General features: G+C 42.6%; 1 protein-coding gene across 1 annotated transcript in view; it reads right to left on the bottom strand.

The window, feature by feature from the left end:
- Nucleotides 1-22,072, bottom strand: part of LOC128689593 (uncharacterized) — a 147,509-nt gene that overhangs the window by 54,096 nt on the left and 71,341 nt on the right. The window contains exon 2 of the mRNA XM_053777955.2: nt 17,943-18,068. Within this exon, the coding sequence (XP_053633930.2) occupies nt 17,943-18,068 (126 nt within the window). The remainder of the gene's footprint in view (nt 1-17,942; nt 18,069-22,072) is intronic.

Below are 22,072 nucleotides of genomic sequence, written 5' to 3'. Positions count from 1 at the left end.
TATATATATATATATATATATATATATATACATGGAACACATAATAAAAACTTGAAATAAAATTAACAAACAATAAAAAGAATGAACATAAAGACACAAATAAACAATATCATATCGAATTATGACAGACAACATTAATTACAATTGCAATAATATAGTTGAGGAATCTGTAGAAATAAATCCGTTGATATTCCTCAGATTTACTCGTGTGTCTATTATAGTGTGTTGGGCAAATCTGATCACCTCAGGATTACTTCTTCTGCTGTCTGGAGTTTTATATAATCGCATGCATTCGACTGAACATAATACAGAGACTAGAATGCACAAAGTATACATTGTGTGTTGGGTCAGGTGGTGTACACACCGGTCGGCGGAGCTACGTAATATGTATTCAGCGATGGTGTTGCTTGTAACAATGAAAGTCAGTTCTAAAACAGCGCCTACTACTTCTTTACAGTGGTACATGTGTTTGGCTGTGACAGTGGTAAATGTGTTTGGCTGTGACAGTGGTACATGTGTTTGGCTGTGACAGTGGTAAATGTGTTTGGCTGTGACAGTGGTACATGTGTTTGGCTGTGAAGAATGCTCTAGAGAGGAGGGGGGGGGGGGTGGAGGTAATGAAAGCATCGTGTTGGAGATAAATATATTGTGTTGATTATTTGGAGGAGAAGGAATGATAAAACTAGAAGACAATATACAGTAATTCAGTGAGTGGATCACTTGGGTGTTGGTGACCGAACTCTTGTGGAAATACTGCTAGAAAGTGAGTGGTTGTGAATGATTCCTTCTCTGAGTCATTCTGTCATGAAGGAAAGCATTCACTGTGCTATAAACACACACACACACACACACACACACACACACACACACACACACACACACACACACACACACACACACACACACACACACACACGGCACTAAACTATAGAATATTGTCACTGACGTGTATAGTATGCAAAGTCATGGAGTAGATTATCAGGACAGTGGTGGAGCACATAGAACGGAACAACCAGCACGGATTCATGGAAGGCAAATCCTAAGTCACAAACCTACTGGAGTTTTATGACAAGGTAACGGAAGTAAGACAAAAGAGAGAGGGGTGAGTAGATTGCATTTTCTTGGACTGCAGAAAGGCCTTCGACATAGTTCCTCACAAGAGATTAGTGCAAAAGTTAGAGGATCAGGCACGTATAACAGGAAGGGCATTGCAAAGGATCAGAGAGTATCTGACAGGGAGGCAACAACGAGTCATGGTACGTGACGAGGTATCAGAGTGGGCGCCTGTGACAAGAGGGGTTCCACAGGGGTCAGTCCTAAGACCAGTGCTATTTTTGGTATATGTGAATGACATAACGGAAGGGATAGACTCAGAAGTGTCCCTGTTTGCAGATGATTTGAAGTTAATGAGGAGAATTAAATCGGATGAGGATCAGGCAGGATTACAAAGAGACCTGGACAGGTTGGAAGCTTGGTCCAGCTGTCCCCTTGGGTTCGGTAACGTGGATTGGGTAAGAATACTCACATAGGCAATAATGGGGTATAATTAAAAAGGAATATATGGGAAGCGCCCAGCCTGACCTACGCCTCTGCTCCCTATCTTTAGACTGCCTCCTAGGGGTGAGCGGGCTCAAAACATGCTAAGGTCAGCTGTAACAGTGAAATAACAAGTGATTCACACAGACGGTTGGTAGTGAGTCACTATGACACTGGTAACTGGTTACTGGTAATGGTACTACTGAGACAGCAACTGGCTCCTCGAATTTAACCCCACCAAATGCAAAGTCATGAACATCGGGGAAGGGCAAAGAAAACCGCAGACAGAGTATAGACTAGGTGGCCAAACACTGCAAACCTCACTCAAGGAAAAGGATCTTGGGGTGAGTATAATACCGAGCACATCTGAGGCGCACATCAACCAGATAACTGTTGCAGCATATGGGCGCCTGGCAAACCTGAGAATAGCGTTCTGATATCTCAGTAAGGAATCGTTCAAGATTGTACACCTTGTACATCAGGACCATAGTGGAGTATGCAGCACCTGTTTGGAACTCACACCTGGTCAAGAGAAGGTGCAAAGGCTTGCAACAAGACTAGTCCAGAGCTAAGGGGAATGTCCTACGAAGAAATGTTAAAGGAAATCGGCCTGACGACAGTTGAAAACAGGAGGAATAGGGGAGACACTGTACATACAAAATACAGTGAGGAATTGACAAGGTGGACAGAGACAGGATGTTCCAGAGATGGGACACAGAAACAAGGGGTCACCATTGAAACTTGAAGACTCAGATGAGTTAAAAAGATGTTAGGAAGTATTTCTTTAGTCATAGAGTTGTCAGGAAGTGAAATAGTGTGACAAGGGATGTAGTGGAGGCAGGAACTATACATAATTTTAAGAGGAGGTATGAGAAAGCTCATGGAGCAGGGGGAGGGAGGACCTAGCAGCAATCAGTGAAGAGGCGGGGCCAAGAGCTGTGCCTCGACCGCTGCAACCACAAATAGCGAGCACACACACACACACACACACACACACACACACACACACACACACACACACACACACACACACACACACACACGCACACACACACACACACAAACACACACACACACACACACACACACACACACACACACACACACACACACACACACACACACACACACACACACACACACACACATATATATATATATATATATATATATATATATATATATATATAACTCTGACAGTCACGCCTTTTCCCACACACTAAATATCTATATCACGATGTACTGTATAATTTTTTTTTACCCAGTGACAGTCACCAATGTTTCCTGTGAAATTAGTCCAGTAATTTATTATTCAGCGTCATCATGACAGTGTAGAAAAGCCAGTATTGAGGTGGGTGAGTCGTACATAAGGGTGTCGGGAGGCTCGTGCTCAGAGACGGAAAACCACAAAATTACACCGTAAATTCGATATTGTGACATGCTAAACAAGGATGATTTCTTATTTTATCACTTATGTTTTTTCGAATCTTTTGGCTTATTTTTCTTATATCGTTGAGTTTTAACAAGGTGTCGCTACTGATCATAAGGAAGCAAGAGAGGTTCAACAGCTATAGAGTACATGACCATCAGCACCACTTAGTCCAGTATATCTTAATTGTTATGTAAGATTCGTCAGGAAATAGGATAATTGTTTTGTGATGCAGGTCTTAGTTACATGATGACCCGCCACTGGAGCATTTGGTTATTTGACTGAGGCCTTAAACTGGCTTACCAGTTATTTATTGATGAAATGTTTCGCCTGCACAGCAGGACTTTTTAGTCGAATACAGAGGCGATTATAGCACATATATTATGGCATACAGAGTGAAGTAGGATACTGGCAGGATATCAGTACAGCATACCTGTGGGACATGTAAAAAAAATCCTTGCCAGTAAATCCAGGATCACATGCAACCTGTGTAAGCATAAACACTGCCTCAAAAAATGACCTTGAACTAGCAAGGTGCTTCTGGTTGGGCAATAAAGATACAGAACTTTGGGAAGATATCAGAAAGGTACTAAAGAGGGTAATAAATAATAAAAATAAGCAAGAAAATAGAGATGAACTCTTTGACAGTCTACCAAAAATATATAAAACATGGGAGGAAGAGACAGGAGTGGACATTAAAATCCAGAATGCCCTTATCACAACCCATACCACAACAGATGACTCGAAACTAAATAGTCACGAACTGTAAAAAAAAAAAAAAAAAAAAAAAAACATAGTGGTAACCTAGACCCATCCCCGAGTCCTAGTGCTACTGCCCACAGTGCTGGTGCTGGCCCAGGCTCAGTCCCCAGCCCTTAGTGCTAGTCCAGATTCTGCTAGGGATTCTACCACAGTCACCACTAAAACCATCATGACAGATGTAGTGGAAAAGTCTTCTTCTGGGCAAAGTAGCTCCCCGGAAGCAGGACGGGGTGGCCCTGGCTTGGAGACTGAGGATTATAGTACAGTCCTAGAAAGTGCACAAATTGAGAACACACCTACCAAAAATTCTACCCAATCAAAAGCGAAATTGTGCAAATTCTATGTTTGAGGCATCTGTAAGCATGGAATATCAGGAAAACAAATGGAACATTCCACTTTGAGCATCCCAAAAGATGTCTTGACCTGTCTAAAGGAGTGTCGTTCTCCCTCCTGTAAATTCTTTCATCCAGAAATGTGCCTCTCTTCGGTCTTCCTAAACCTTTTAGATGGTATGCACTGCATACCATCTAAAAAGGACCAGGAGGTACAAATCTCACAAGACAAACAACAGTAGTTACGACAACCCTACTCCAAGTGATTTTTTAGTGGCAGGAAACGAAAAAAAAAATTGAAGGAAATAACACAAAAAAAAAAAAATCCACCACTCCGTTATGGAAAACTGGAGGAGATAATAACTAGAACAAGTACACTACAGACTCTGGCCATACAATAGAGCGGAAAAATAATGTAAGGGACCTGGGAGTAGTAATGTCTGAGGATCTCACCTTCAAGGATCACAACAGTGCCACGATCGCACGTGCAAAGAAAATGATAGGATGGATAATGAGAACGTTCAAAACGAGAGATGCCAAGCCAATGATGATCCTTTTCAAATCACATGTTCTCTCTAGGCTGGAATACTGCTGTACATTAACATCTCCATTCAAAGCAGGTGAAATTGCAGATCTAGAGAGTGTACAGAGATCCTTTACTGCACGTATAAGTTCTGTCAAGCACCTTAACTACTGGGAACGCTTGGAAGCCCTTGACTTGTACTCGTTGGAACGCAGGAGGGAGAGATATATCATAATCTACACTTGGAAAATCCTGGAAGGAATGGTGCCAAATCTGCACACAGAAATCACTCCCTACAAAAGTAAAAGTCTGGGCAGGCGATGCAAAATGCCCCCAATTAAAAGTAGGGGCGCCATTGGTACACTAAGGGAAAAGACCATAAGTGTCCGGGGCCCAAGACTGTTCAACAGCCTCCCATCAAGCATTAGGGGAATTGCCAATAAACCCCTGGCTGCCTTCAAGAGAGAGCTGGACAGATACCTAAAGTCAGTGCCGGATCAGCCGGGCTGTGGCTCGTACGTTGGACTGCGTGCGGCCAACAGTAACAGCCTAGTTGATCAGGCCCTGATCCATCGGGAGGCCTGGTCATGGACCGGGCAGCGAGGGCGTTGATCCCCGGAATAATCTTCAGGTAACCTCCAGGTAACCTTGGAGCCTAGTTGGACTGGAGGCACAGCCAGTCTGACTGACTGTGGGGAGGGGGGGGGAGAACACAGCCAGTATTCTCCCCCCCCCTCCCATGGCCCTCCAGAATCACAGCCACCGATGCCAACAACAAAATCCCCCAACAAACACAAAATACAAACTCGTTTATATTTGCTAATATACAGGGCCTTAAGCCATCCACCAACAACAAAATACCTTTAATCAGTGGACTTCTAGTGGAGTCTAATGCGATGCTTTCAGCCTTCACAAAGACCCACACGAAAGATCACTTTGACAACGAAATGTAGATAAATGGGTACAACCTTTTTAGATGTAACAGAAAGTACAGGCAACAAGGGGGGGTTGGCCTGTATGTCAGAGTCGCTCATCTGCACGGAGGTGCTGAACTCCACAAATAATGTAGTTGAAGTTCTAACAATAAAGATAGAAAACCAAAACCTAGTCATCGTGGTTATATATAAGCCACCAGATGTAACCTCCCAACAGTTCAAGGAAGAGCTACTGAAAATTGATTACTGTCTGGAAAGCCTTCCAGCTCCATCCCCAAACGTCTTACTGCTTGGTGACTTCAACCTAAGACATAGAAATTGGAAGAATGTAGCAAATAATGTTATAGCAAAAACAATCCCTGGAGGCTGTGCAGATGAAAGGTCACACACACACACATGAGTTGCTAAATTTCTGCGATAAACACACCCTAAGTCAGCAGATAGTGGAGCCAGTAAGACTGGAAAACACACTTCACCTTATCTTCACAAATAATGAGGACCTGGTAAAAGACATATTATCAAAAAAAGTAATTCAGATCACAATCTCATCGACTTTCATGCAAAGGGGTCCTGATCAACAAAATGCACGTAGCTATGAAGGTGTCTTCACCAAATACAACTTCAACAACAAGAACATCAACTGGGACCAGGTAAACCATATCCTCATTGAAACATGATGGGAAGATGTCTTAAATCCAAACCCGTACATTGAAAGGATCAACTTCCTGGCAGCTGAAGTATGTTCAAGGCATATTCACCTAAGAAGAAAAGAAGTGAACTGAAGAAAGATGCTCCCTCTACAGAAGATGACGAAGACTCATTGAACGCTAGATTATCAGATACACTGAAGGAAGCGCTGACCAGGAAGTGGACAGTATCGAACTTAAGTTAAAGGACTCATACAGGACCCAGGAGAGACAGGAGGAGCTAAAAGCGATTAGTGAAATTGAAAGAAATTCTCCACGCTATATCGAATTAACTTATATTACAAGCAGTAATATAATTAAACAACGAAAGTAAATAAATTATTGAAAAACATGTCCCTGCAATAAATAAGCTTAATAAACAAGCTCCAGGAAAGTCTGTGTGTTAATCTGTTATCGTATAGAAAACCCCATTTTAAATTATTTTCATTAATACAACTAAATATGCAAAATAAAGCGTTCAGATGACGACTATAGGCAGTAGACGGGGGAGTAAAATAGAAGAATACTTCCCTTAGAGATAAAACTGTTATTACAAAAACAAGAAATACAATAACCGAAGACATAAAACGTGAAATATGTAAATAGCTTCCACAGAGTGTGTGTTGATACAAGTAACAACAGTGAGCTCAGGGACGGAGGCTGCTAATGGCTGCCTCACTCATGTAAATATATATATGGAAAAACAAATGTATTGATAAGTGTGTACCACGAGAATAACATGACTCTCAGAAAACTAACCAATAACATATGCAGCTCCGGAAGACGATGTTGAATACATAGATTAGTGAAAACTGTGAAAGAACTGAAACGGGGAGTCAAAGAAGACAAAGTCACAATATCGTAGTTGAAACAGTTCAGTAATAAATCTGCATTCCGTCAGACTATTACACTTCTTAGTAATCTATTTCATGCTTCTGTCTGATGGTTCCGTTATCTATTTCCTCTTCCTCCTCTTGCCCTCACCTATATTCTCCTCCTCTTACCCTCACCTATATTCTCCTCCTCTTACCCTCACCTATATTCTCCTCCTCTTACCCTCACCTATATTCTCCTCCTCTTACCCTCACCTATATTCTCCTCCTCTTACCCTCACCTATATTCTCCACCTCTTACCCTCACCTATATTCTCCTCCTCTTACCTTCACCTATATTCTCCTCCTCTTACCCTCACCTATATTCTCCACCTCTTACCCTCACCTATATTCTCCTCCTCTTACCCTCACCTATATTCTCCTCCTCTTACCCTCACCTATATTCTCCTCCTCTTGCCCTCACCTATATTCTCCTCCTCTTACCCTCACCTATATTCTCCACCTCTTACCCTCACCTATATTCTCCTCCTCTTACCCTCACCTATATTCTCCTCCTCTTACCCTCACCTATATTCTCCACCTCTTACCCTCACCTATATTCTTCTCCTCTTGTCCTCGCCTATATTCTCCACCTCTTATCCTCACCTACATTCTCCTCCTCTTGCCCTCACCTATATTCTCCTCCTCTTACCCTCACCTATATTCTGCTCCTCTTGCCCTCACCTATATTCTGTTCCTCTTGCCCTCACCTATATTCTCCTCCTTTTGCCCTCACCTATATTCTCCTCCTCTTACCCTCACCTATATTCTGCTCTTCTTGCCCTCACATATATTCTCCTCCTCTTGCCCTAACCTATATTCTGCTCCTCTTGCCCTCACCTATATTCTGCTCCTCTTGCCCTCACCTATATTCTGTTCCTCTTGCCCTCACCTATATTCTCCTCCTCTTACCCTCACTATATTCTGTTCCTCTTGCCCTCACCTATATTCTGTTCCTCTTGCCCTCACCTATATTCTCCTCCTCTTACCCTCACCTATATTCTCATCCTCTTGCCCTCACCTATATTCTCCTCCTCTTACCCTCACCTATATTCTCCTCCTCTTACCCTCACCTATATTCTCCTCCTCTTACCCTCACCTATATTCTCCTCCTCTTGCCCTCACCTATATTCTCCTCCTCTTACCCTCACCTATATTCTCCTCCTCTTACCCTCACCTATATTCTCCTCCTCTTACCCTCACCTATATTCTCCTCCTCTTACCCTCACTATATTCTGTTCCTCTTGCCCTCACCTATATTCTCCTCCTCTTACCCTCACCTATATTCTCCTCCTCTTGCCCTCACCTATATTCTCCTCCTCTTACCCTCACTATATTCTGTTCCTCTTGCCCTCACCTATATTCTCCTCCTCTTACCCTCACCTATATTCTCCTCCTCTTGCCCTCACCTATATTCTCCTCCTCTTGCCCTCACCTATATTCTCCTCCTCTTACCCTCACCTATATTCTCCTCCTCTTACCCTCACTATATTCTGTTCCTCTTGCCCTCACCTATATTCTCCTCCTCTTACCCTCACCTATATTCTCCTCCTCTTGCCCTCACCTATATTCTCCTCCTCTTACCCTCACCTATATTCTCCTCCTCTTGCCCTCACCTATATTCTCCTCCTCTTGCCTTCACCTATATTCTCCTCCTCTTACCCTCACCTATATTCGCCTCCTCTTGCCCTCACCTATATTCTCCTCCTCTTGCCCTCACCTATATTCTCCTCCTCTTGCCCTCACCTATATTCTGCTTCTCTTGCCCTCACCTATATTCTCCTCCTCTTGCCCTCACCTATATTCTCCTCCTCTTGCCCTCACCTATATTCTCCTCCTCTTGCCCTCACCTATATTCTGCTCCTCTTGCCCTCACCTATATTCTCCTCCTCTTACCCTCCCCTATATTCTCCTCCTCTTGCCCTCACCTATAATCTCCTCCTCCTACCCTCCCCTATATTCTCCTCCTCTTGCCCTCACCTATATTCTCCTCCTCTTGCCCTCACCTATATTCTGCTCCTCTTGCCCTCACCTATATTCTCCTCCTCTTGCCCTCACCTATATTCTCCTCCTCTTGCCCTCACCTATATTCTCCTCCTCTTGCCCTCACCTATATTCTGCTCCTCTTGCCCTCACCTATATTCTCCTCCTCTTGCCCTCACCTATATTCTGCTCCTCTTGCCCTCACCTATATTCTCCTCCTCTTACCCTCCCCTATATTCTCCTCCTCTTGCCCTCACCTATATTCTCCTCCTCTTACCCTCACCTATATTCTCCTCCTCTTGCCCTCACCTATATTCTGCTCCTCTTGCCCTCACCTATATTCTCCTCTTACCCTCACCTATATTCTCCTCCTCTTGCCCTCACCTATATTCTGCTCCTCTTGCCCTCACCTATATTCTCCTCCTCTTACCCTCACCTATATTCTCCTCCTCTTGCCCTCACCTATATTCTCCTCCTCTTACCCTCACCTATATTCTCCTCCTCTTGCCCTCACCTATATTCTCCTCCTCTTACCCTCACCTATATTCTCCTCCTCTTACCCTCACCTATATTCTCCTCCTCTTGCCCTCACCTATATTCTGCTCCTCTTGCCCTCACCTATATTCTCCTCCTCTTACCCTCACCTATATTCTCCTCCTCTTGCCCTCACCTATATTCTCCTCCTCTTACCCTCACCTATATTCTCCTCCTCTTGCCCTCACCTATATTCTCCTCCTCTTACCCTCACCTATATTCTCCTCCTCTTACCCTCACCTATATTCTCCTCCTCTTGCCCTCACCTATATTCTGCTCCTCTTGCCCTCACCTATATTCTCCTCCTCTTACCCTCACCTATATTCTCCTCCTCTTGCCCTCACCTATATTCTCCTCCTCTTACCCTCACCTATATTCTGCTCCTCTTGCCCTCACCTATATTCTGCTCCTCTTACCCTCACCTATATTCTCCTCCTCTTGCCCTCACCTATATTCTGCTCCTCTTGCCCTCACCTATATTCTCCTCCTCTTACCCTCACCTATATTCTCCTCCTCTTGCCCTCACCTATACTCTCCTCCTCCTACCCTCACCTATATTCTCCTCCTCCTACCCTCTCTTATACGCTGGTAAACTGGCCGCTGTCTTTCTGACACATTTAAAGAGCACAAAAAAGTGTTCGCCTTTTTGACACTAACAATGTTCTTTTGTCTCACGTTAGAGATTACTGTCATCCTATAAAGTTTTCCTCTTCTAAAACACTCTATCCTCATTCTAGCCTTCCGAGGCACCGTTTTGCTGAATCAGTCCTTATACACAATATTCCTGACATGAATCTTAGTCTCAGTTTTATTACAGAAGATTCCTGGCTCTCTCAGTACATTGACCTGACCGATGACATCTCTTTGTATTGTCTTTTGACCTGCCTTCTGCATTTCGTTCGCCTTAACTATCTTCTGACTTTCTCCTTGATTGTTTTTTTTTTTAATCTTGCATGGGGCAGTAGGTCTTTTCGTTTACTTGTTCCTTTGTGAATGAGTTCCTGTTAGAGGCTGAGGGACTGATTACTTCAAAATTACCTCTGCAGTGTTGTATCATCTTTATGTTCGGCTGATAAAGTCTGCTGAGCAGATGAAACTTGTGTGCATCAAAGTATTTTAGGTGCTGCACATGTCTTATACTCACCACTATATGAAAAGTTCCCACTGAACCAGCAGATAACAATACGTAATAGAAATGATCACAAACAATGAGAATCTTATCAGAGACATAACAATCTCGAGTTCAATAAACTGATCATAGTCTTATTGAAGTGCATATAAGCTTAAATTCTCGAGTGAATAACCTAAGACATAACCAACGAGAGGGAATTTCCGTTTAATAAAATGAATATCAACACTACAAGAACTGATTGTGAAGAAATAAACACCGAACTAACATACATTTCCTGGTAAACTATCTTGAGCGCTCTGGACCCACAGCAGTGTAAAGCTGAATGAAGAGACATACAAAATCTCTTTCCAAAATATTCCACTGAGAAATTCTAAAAAAAAAAGATCATACATAGAAAGAGAAAGTCAAAGACGTTTCACGAAAAAGATTGCTGAACTGCTCAAAAAAAAAAAAAAAAAATACAAGAAAGGAGAGGACTCTAACACTGAGAAACTGCCGACGAACCTCATTCAACATAGCACTCATACCAGACAAGAAGCATAATAAGAACACATTACTATCTAGGAAATTGAGAAAAAATCCTAAATGTTTTTTGAAATGTGCAAATTCCATGTCAAAAACCTCTTCAAATATTTGTCTTCTAATTAAAGAACAGTCAAGTTCAGATGACAATAAAAAAAAAATGAGCAATATTCTAAAAAAATGAGATATTGCTAGATACATCTCTTAGGTAATTATGACAAAATCACTGAGGCTTTGGAAGAATACCAAAACGCAGATGGGATTTACACAGATTTTGCAAAGATATATGACAAATGTGACCATGGAATGACAGCCCAAAATATGAGGTAAATAGGAAAAGTATGGAAATGAACATTCAAATTCCTAGCCAACAGAACACAAAGAGTAGTAGTAAACAAAACAAAGTCCAGCCTCAGCAAAATATAAAGTTCAAAACCCCGCCATCATGGTCCTATGTCTTCTCCTAATAGCAGACATAGATAAAAAAAAATACTAGTAAACAAAAAGGCACAATACATTGACTGGAACAATACATAGATAACACATAGTGAGACTAGTTAATGGTCCTCGTCGGAACGAAACTCGTCATAAGTTTCTTTCCCCTATGTGCGAGTTATTTGCGTATTGTGCAACAACACTAGTCAAAGTTTGGCGTCATTCTTTGCTGACGCTACCAAAATAAATATGAAAGTTACCTCAGTGGAAGATACACAGGAATTACACTCAGATATCAACAAACTCTTCCACTGGGAAAACGTAAATAACATGATATTCATTGATGACAAATTTCATTTCTTCGGCGTGGGAATAATAAAGATCTCAAATAAGTATAAAACACAGAATGAAGGTAGAATAACTCCAAGAACATATGAAGTATGTAAAAGATCTAGGAATAATGATAATAATGTCAGATAATACATCATCTAATGAATACAATAAAACAAATGCAGAAAACGCCAGAAATATGACGGGTGATAATAAGAACTTTCGAAACAAGAGAAATAATGCAGGTAACGTTACTGTACATCTCACATGTGTTCTCACGTCTGGAATATTGTTCTGTTCTCAACAACTCTCTTCAGGGCAGGAGAAAATGTAGAGATAGTTTACTGAAGTAAATAAAGCATTTAAACTACTGGGAATGCCTAGAGGTATTTAAAATGTACACTGTGAAACTAAGAAAAAAGAGATGCCTGAAAATATATACCTGGAAGGTATTGGAAGGCCAGGTCCTAAATGTACCCATTATCTTGATAGCCAACATAAGTGAGAGATATGAGAGGAAGTGTAAAATAAATCCACAACCAGCAGCTATCAGGGATATTGCCTGAACAAATATGAACGTCTTCGAGAGGGAACCTGATTGAACAGACACGCAGCAAGGAAGACAGGCCATGGCCGGGCCCTTTTAAGGCAAAAAGTCATCGAAACTGATCAAGGTTGAGCTTATTAGGTCTCGTCAAGTGTTTACCGTTCTTCAAAGGTTCTAAGGATTATCATTGGTTCGTGAAGTTTGTGCCTTCCTGGAATGGCAGTGTTTGTGCCTTCCTGGAACGACAGTGTTTGTGCCTTCCTGGAATGACAGTGTTTGTGTCTTCTTGGAATGACAGTGTTTGTGCATTCCTGGAATAACAGTGTTTGTGCATTCTTGGAATGACAGTGTTTGTGATTTCCTGGAATGAAAGTGAGTGATCGAACAATGGAGAATGTGTTATCTGCTTTCAAATGAGTTGATGTAGATAACAGCTCTTAGCTTGCCAATAAAGTAAGGAATCTAACCTAACCTTGTCAAACCCTGTGTAAAAAAAAAAATCTTTGTGTTATCAATGTGCTATCCTTGAGCCACTTTGAAGAGCAGTCTATACGCTAAAACACACATTTCATCTTTAATAATAATATTCGTAATAATATTATTATAATAATAATTATTATCATTGTTATTATTATATTGCACTTCCCACCGCCCTTATTAACTCTACCTCTGTTATATACTGCACCCTCACTAGTCTCTAATCAAGCATATAAAACTTTTAGCAAGCCCTACCCTCCAGCGCTCTACGACCCTTGTGGCTTTGGCGCTTAGTTATGATTATAATAATAATCATTATTACATTCACCAAGAAGAGGTCAACTCGAACACGCCGTTCAGCTTCGTAATTCAGAAAGTGTTTTCCACGAAGACATCAACTATGAATGGATTGGAAAAGTGACGTTAATCTGACCAGAATCCGAAGAGAGGTAAAGATGAGGCAAAATACGAGAGTAATAAATGTGATATTTACTTTTCATCCTACAGTCTCTATCGACAGCATTATTTATAGCAATATCTGGTCCAGCCTTTTACTAGGCTACTCTACTTACGAGGCTCCTAACTTCAGTTTTTTTTTTTAACGTTTCCTGTAACTTACAATTACTCTTCTCTTGATTTTAAGTTAGCTTAAGTTAGGTTAGATTCAGTTAGTTAGGAGTTTTTTATAGATTAGGATTTCGCTCAATTTTTCCCCATAAAATTCAGGTTACAGAATAAGTTTGATTAAACAAGCATTATAATTTGTTTCTACACATAAATATTGAAAAAAAAACGCAGATTTAACCCTGAATAACCAAATTAAAACAAAAGTCAGCGATAAGTTAGGCGGTGAAGTGACCGAGAATAACCAGGAAAATGTGGGTGGGTACAATTGCGTACAATTCAGGACGTTTATCAAGATAAACATTTCGCCACAGCTGGTGTCATCAGTTGTAATGAAACAACTCGTGGCGAAACACTTCCTTTCATGTCTTGAACTGCACATAAGTGTCTTTATCTACACTACGGGTATCAACATACCATTGGTAACCAGGAAACGTCGAAATCTCTACGGTTTTGGCTGGAGGTGGGAGAATGGGCTGCATTATGCAAATGATGGTGGTGGCCAAAGCTGCTGTAATGAGACTCACTTTCACCGTAATTTGTAGAGAATGTGTAATGATCTGCTATATAAGACGTATCTTCTAATGAGGTGAGAAAGCTGTGAGAGTGGAAGCTCGAGTGGCAGCGGTATCTCCTCTATGTATGTATTATACTGCAGTAAATCTCTTCACTTCAGTGGATCTTTTGACCTCATCTACCCACTTGTTTGATTTTTTCCGAGAATTATAATTTGTTTTTTGTTTTTAATGTATTATTGATTTATTCTCTTTCTTTATTTTTTTACGAAATCGTGTTGACGTTCATCGATAGGTAATGAAACTGCTGTAAGAAATATATATTTTGTCTTGAAAACTGTGAGGAAATCACTGAGAGAAAGACACACACACACACACACACACACACACACACACACACACACACACACACACACACACACACACACACACACACAGTTCCACACGAGAGCTGGAGAACCAGGCAGGTATAACAGGGAAGGCACTGCAATGGATCAGAGAATACCTGACAGGAAGGCAACAGCCAGTCATGCTACGTGACGAGGTGTCGAAGTGGGCGCCTGTGGCGAGCAGGGTTCCAAAGGGGTCAGTTTTAGGACCGGTGCTGTTTCTGGTATATATGAATGACATGACGGAAGGAATAGACTCAGAAGTGTCTCTTTTTGTAGACAATGTGAAGTTAATGAGGAGAATTCAATTGGAGGAGGACCAGGCAGGACTACAAAGGGATCTGGACAAGCTACAGGCCTAGTCCAGAAACTGGCACCTGGGGTTCAACCCCGCCAAGTGCAAAGTCATGAAGATCAGGGAACGGCAAAGTAGACCGTAGACAGAATACAACCAAGGGGGGCAAATACTACAAACCTCACTCAAGGAAAAGGATCTTGGGGTGAGTATAATACTGAACATATCTCCTGAGGTGCACATCAACCCAATAACTTCTGCATCATATGGGCGACTAGCAAACCTAAGAATGGCTTTCCGAAATCTCAGTAAGGAGTCGTTCAGGACTCTGTACACCGTGTACGTCAGGCCTGTATTGGAGTATACAGCACCAGTTTGGAACCCACACCTGGGTAAGCACGTCAGGTAATTAGAGAAGGTGTAAAGGTTTGCAACGAGACTAGTCCCTGAGCTAAGGGGCATGCTTTACGAGGAGAGGTAAAGGAAAACTGACCTGATGACACTGGAGGACAGATGGGACACGGGGGACATAACAACATACAAAATACTGAGGGGAGTCGACAAGATGGACAAAGATAAGATGTTCTAGAGATGGAATACAGCGTTAAAGACTCAAATGAGCCACAGAGATGTTAGGAAGTACTACTTCAGTCACAGAGTTGTCAGGAAGTGGAAAAGTCTGGAAAGTGAGGTGGTGGAGGCAGGATCCATACATTGATTTAAGAAGATGTATTACAAAGCTCACGGAGCAGGGAGTGAGTGACCTATTAGCGACCAGTGAAGAGGTGCGGCCAGGAGCTATGAATAGACCCTTACAACCACAGTTAGGTGAGTACACACTCACACATCCACACACACATGCTATTGAAGAGGCGGGGCCAGAAGCTATGATTCGACCCTGCAACCACAATTAGGTGAGTACAATTAGATGCGTACACACACACACACACAAACACATGCCTAGTCCCGGAGCTAATGGGCATGTCCTACGAGGAGAGGTTAAGGGAAATCAAAATGACGACACTGGAGGACAGGAGGGATAGGGAAGACATGCTAAAGACATATTAAATACTGAAAGGAATTGACAAGGTGGACTGAAACAGGATGTTTCGGAGATGGGACGCAACAACAAAGGGTCAGAATTGGAAGGTGAAGACTCTGATGAGGCACAGGGATGTTAGGAAGTACTTCTTCCGTCATAGAGTTGCCAGAAAGAGGTATGATAAAGCTAATGGAGCAGGGAGAGAGTGGACCTAGTAGGGACAAGCGAAGAGGAGGGGCCAGGAGCTGTGAATCGACCCCTGTAACTACATTAGGTGAGTACACGTACTCACACATACACGCACATTAGAGTTTTTAAATATTTAAAAATTATGTGAATATGTTTGCAGATGATGCCATAAAAATTGGGTACAATAAAGAATTAAAAATGACGGTAAATCTCTACGGATGACTCGATGAAATGAGAAATTGAAGTGACAGACGGATGATGGAATTTATTATAGATAAATCCCACATAATTACCACATAATGAATGCAAACTGTGACGAAGTACTGACAGCAACAAGCAGAAAGATCAGGACCTAGAAGTTATTACCAATAAAAAAAATTGTCACCGGAATATCATATACATGAGATTGTGAGAAATTCACATATACAAAGCTGGCGAATTATGAGTAAGTTTATTTAAGCACAGGTACACATAAGATCAATTATCATACGTAGTGTAAACTACCTGGGATAACCCCCCCCCCCCAAAAAAAAAAAAAAGTCAGTCAAAGTGACTTATTTCCACCGGGGTCCTTGAGTATTTATATATGAGGATGGAGAAATGCTAAACAAGCTGTCGACAACATACATTAGGACGAATTAAAAATCTGCAGCTGTCATGGTGTGCTCACACCTACAAAATACACATGTATAAATTATAAAGGGTCCAAAGAGGAGCAAGATTAAGGCTACGAGAGTCGAAATAATATGAGGCATTAAGAAATGATGAAAACAGTGAAGATGTTCACACTGACAACAGAACAAGAGAAGACACGATAACTACTAATAAGACCCTACACGGTCATAAACTAATAAATAAGAAGATTTTAGTCCCTGCAACAGGGATAACAGGAAACTTGAGGAAACATAGAGCCGAGGGATACTACAACCATTTCCATCATAGGATGGTTGACCAATTGAATCTTAAAAAAGTAGAATATTTTTTATTTAAATTATGTGATAAAAAAATTGATTGAAAGGGGAACATAATGTGCATAACCCTGGTCTTGTTGCTGTGAATAAGTTACTACATGAGAACACTTATGTAGCTGCTAATGAACACTTACGTAGCTGCTAATGAACACTTACGTAGCTGCTAATGAACACTTACGTAGCTGCTAATGAACACTTACGTAGCTGCTAATGAACACTTACGTAGCTGCTAATGAACACTTACGTAGCTGCTAATGAACACTTACGTAGCTATTAATGAACACTTATGTAGCTGTTAATGAACACTTAAGTAGCTGCTAATGAACACTTACGTAGCTATTAATGAACACTTATGTAGCTGCTAATGAACACTTACGTAGCTGCTAATGAACACTTACGTAGCTGCTAATGAACACTTACGTAGCTGCTAATGAACACTTACGTAGCTGCTAATGAACACTTACGTAGCTATTAATGAACACTTATGTAGCTGCTAATGAACACTTACGTAGCTGCTAATGAACACTTACGTAGCTGCTAATGAACACTTACGTAGCTACTAATGAACACTTACGTAGCTATTAATGAACACTTATGTAGCTGCTAATGAACACTTACGTAGCTGCTAATGAACACTTACGTAGCTGCTAACGAACACTTACGTAGCTACTAATGAACACTTACGTAGCTACTAATAAACACTTACGTAGCTACTAATGAACACTTACGTAGCTACTAATGAACACTTACGTAGCTACTAATGAACACTTACGTAGCTACTAATGAACACTTACGTAGCTACTAATGAACACTTACGTAGCTACTAATGAACACTTACGTAGCTACTAATGAACACTTACGTAGTTACTAATGAACACTTACTTGAGGGTTGCGTGTATGGGTGCGAGGGCGTGCGGTGGGAGTGGGCTCCGGATGGGCGTGAGCTGTGAGTGACGTGGAGAGTGTAGCAGCAATCCAGAACAGCAACAAGAGTACAGGCGACGTCATCTGTGGGGAGAGACGTCAACGTCACACACTAGATTAAGAGGGAAGTTACGTCACATCAACTCAACACAGATGGTGCACGTCACACCAGCTCAACACAGATGGTGCACGTCACACCAGCTCAACACAGATGGTGCACGTCACACCAGCTCAACACAGATGGTGCACGTCATACCAGCTCAACACAGATGGTGCACGTCACACCAGCTCAACACAGATGGTGCACGTCACACCAGCTCAACACAGATGGTGCACGTCACACCAGCTCAACACAAATGGTGCACGTCACACCAGCTCAACACAGATGGTGCACGTCACACCAGCTCAACACAGATGGTGCACGTCACACCAGTTCAACACAGATGGTGCACGTCACACCAGCTCAACACAGATGGTGCACGTCACACCAGTTCAACACAGATGGTGCACGTCACACCAGCTCAACACAGATGGTGCACGTCACACCAGCTCAACACAGATGGTGCACGTCACACCAGCTCAACACAGATGGTGCACGTCACACCAGCTCAACACAGATGGTGCACGTCACACCAGCTCAACACAGATGGTGCACGTCACACCAGCTCAACACAGATGGTGCACGTCACACCAGCTCAACACAGATGGTGCACGTCACACCAGCTCAACACAGATGGTGCACGTCACACCAGCTCAACACAGATGGTGCACGTCACACCAACTCAACGTATGTTTACAAAAACGATATATTGGATCACTTTCACAACTATCAAAATTATTTACACATCTTCAGAGAGAGAGAGAGAGAGAGAGAGAGAGAGAGAGAGAGAGAGAGAGAGAGAGAGAGAGAGAGAGAGAGAGAGAGAGAGAGAGAGAGAGAGAGAGAGAGAGAGAGAGAGGGCATGGTCCTTTAGTGAGATAATAACCTACTACTTGAGGAAAAAAAAAGACGCTTAGGACATCTTTATTGAAGACGTTTCGATCCTTGGACCTTATGCATTTCAAGCGATCAAGACCCAAGGAGCGAAACGTTCTCAGTGAAGATATAACAAAGGCATGCATTCCCGCGTCCGTTTCCCTCGAGCAATTCTTAATTACACCTGACTCTCAGCCAGGCCTTAACAATGGTCCCGGCACACCTTCCTGTGCAATACTTACACCAAGAATGTCTTGTTGACTCTCTCTCTCTCTCTCTCTCTCTCTCTCTCTCTCTCTCTCTCTCTCTCTCTTCCATTCTCTCTAGAATAGTTAACTATAAATATCGAGAATGATAATCTTTCACAATATTTAATTAAAGAAAGAAAAGGGGTGAGAGAGAGAGAGAGAGAGAGAGAGAGAGAGAGAGAGAGAGAGAGAGAGAGAGAGAGAGAGAAGCTGGCGAAAGTGATACTAGTTTTTCATTTAGCAAAATTGATAACTGAACAGTATGATGCTGTTAGTTATATGGTGGGAACAAGACTGGCTGTTTCACTGTCTCTCTCTCTCTCTCTCTCTCTCTCTCTCTCTCTCTCTCTCTCTTGGCTTGTATGCAGGCATACAAGCCAAGTGTCTATCGATAAGTGCGTTTGACAACCGGTAACTAGCACCCACAAATCACACTTACACACAAAAGGTAATGTACTACTACTACTTTATACACACACACATACACAGGACAGGAAAGATAGGGGGGATATGATAACGGCATATAAAATACTGAGAGGAATTGACAAGGTGGACAGAGACAGGATGTTCGAGAGGTGGGACACAGCAACAAGGGGTCACAAATGGAATTTGAAGACTCAGATGAATCACAGGGATGTTAGGAAGTATTTCTTCAGTCATGGAGTTGTCAGGAAGTGAAATAGTCTGGGAAGTGATGCAGTGGATATGATAAACCTCATGGAGCAGGAAGAGTGACCTAGTAGCGACGAGTGAAGAGGCGGGGCCAAGAGCTGTGACTCGACCTCTGCAACCACAACTAAGTGGGACAGAGGCTGAAAACTTCATTTAATGAGAAGGACCTGGGAGTAAGCACAGTGCCTAGCATATCGCCAGCGGATCACATCAGCCAAATAACCTCTGCAGTCAGTGTCAGCTTGGCAGTTCCTAGAGTGACCTTCAAGAATCGCAAGAGTCACTCAGGCACTTTGGACGACATACGTCAGGCACATCTTGTAGTACGCAACACCGGTATGGAAGCCACTACTGAGGAAGCATGTTAAGAAACTGGAGAAAATGTAGAAGTATGCAACGAGACTAATTTCAGAACTAAGGGAAGTGTACTACGAAGAGAGGATAAAGGAACTGAACCTAACCACCCTGGAGGACAGAAGGAACACTGGAGATGTGATAATGACATACAAAATACTCAGAGGAATTGATAGAGCAGAAGGGGACAGGTTCATCAAGAGGCTGGAAACAGATACTCAGGACAAGAGCTAGAAGTTAAAAACACAGATGAGTCACAGGGATGTCAGGAAGTACTTTTTCAGTCTCAATGTGGTCGGGAAGTGGAATGATCTCGATGAAGAGGTGGTGGAGGTAGAATATATACAGAGTTTTAAGAATAGATACGATAGAGTCCACAATGCTAGGAGAGAGTAGCAAGTTGAAAGGCGTTGTCAAGAGCAAAGATTCGACCCCTGCAACCACATATAGGTGAATGCACACTACACACAACCTATGTATATTTAATTATCTGTTAGGCTTGTCGGCATATGTGTTTACCTATGTGATGCTGTGTCTCTCTGCACCCGTGTGTGTATCTGTGATAATGTGTCTGTCTGCACCTATGTATCTATGGTATTGTGTCAGCCTGCACCTGTGCTTCTGTGGTACTGTGTCTATCTGCACCTGTGTGTCTGTAGTATTTTGTCAGCCTGCACCTGTGTTTCTGTGGTACTGTGTCTGTCTGCACCTGTGTGTGTCTGTATTAGTTAAGCTTCTTGAAGCATCATATCAGAGATCGCGTCTCCAGTAACCATGGTTACCTTTGATTTACACCAGCCATCACCTTCCAATCGTAACCTTTCTTTTTCTTACCTCCTCTTATTTCCTGTTCTCTTCTCTTACCCCCTCTAGTCTTCTATTCTCTCTTCCCTTACTTCCTTTCATCTCCTGTTCTCATCTCTTACCTCCTATCCTCCTGTGTTCTCCTGCCTCTCATTTTACCCCTAATCATTTCCTTTTTTTTTTGTACTTGACTCATACATGTCGTTAACACGATCATTCTTTATCTCGATGGAAGTAGATAGTTCTTCTCAGATGATAGTCTCGGTGTGGACTATCAGCTGAGAAGAGCCATTCTTTGTTGTCTGTATTTTCTGTGTGCTCCTCTTCCTTCCTCTTGTCTCTTTTCCACTCCTTTCCTCCACCCTATTCTTTTCTCCTCTTGCCTCTTTTTCTTTCATTTTCTCCTCTTATATCCTCATCCTCTCCCTTATCTTCGCTATCCTCACCTCTTCTTTTCTTTTTATCTTTTGCTTTTCCCTCGTCTCTCTATCCTCGCCTCTTTCCACTTCTCTCTTTCTCCTCTTCGCCTCTCATCTCCTCCTCTCTATCCTCGCCTCATTCCTCATCTCCTTTTTTTCTATCCTCTCTGCTCCTCCTACTCTTTCTCCTCTTCACCTCAGCATCAAGACCGCACCTCCCTCACATCCCCTTCACACCAGCATCATGACGGCAACTCCCTCACACCCTCGTCATACCAGCATCAAGGCAGCACCTCCCTCACACCAGCATCAAGGCTGCATCTCCCTCACACTAGCATCAAGGACGCACCTTCCTCACACCAGCATCAAGGACGCACTTCCCTCACACCCCCGTCACACCAGCATCAAGGCCGCACCTCCCTCACACCAGCATCAAGGCCGCACCTCCCTCACATCCCTGTCATGCCAGCATCATGGCGGCAACTCCCTCACACCCCCGTCACACCAGCATCAAGGCCGCACCTCCCTCACATCCCTGCCATGCCAGCATCATGGCGGCAACTCCCACACACCCCCGTCACACCAGCATCAAGGCCGCACCTCCCTCACACCAGC

Source organism: Cherax quadricarinatus, chromosome 22, assembly GCF_038502225.1.
Source record: "Cherax quadricarinatus isolate ZL_2023a chromosome 22, ASM3850222v1, whole genome shotgun sequence".
Taxonomy (NCBI): domain Eukaryota; kingdom Metazoa; phylum Arthropoda; class Malacostraca; order Decapoda; family Parastacidae; genus Cherax; species Cherax quadricarinatus.
Note: the sequence above shows the minus strand (reverse complement) of the source record. Positions and strands in the feature narration are given on the sequence as shown.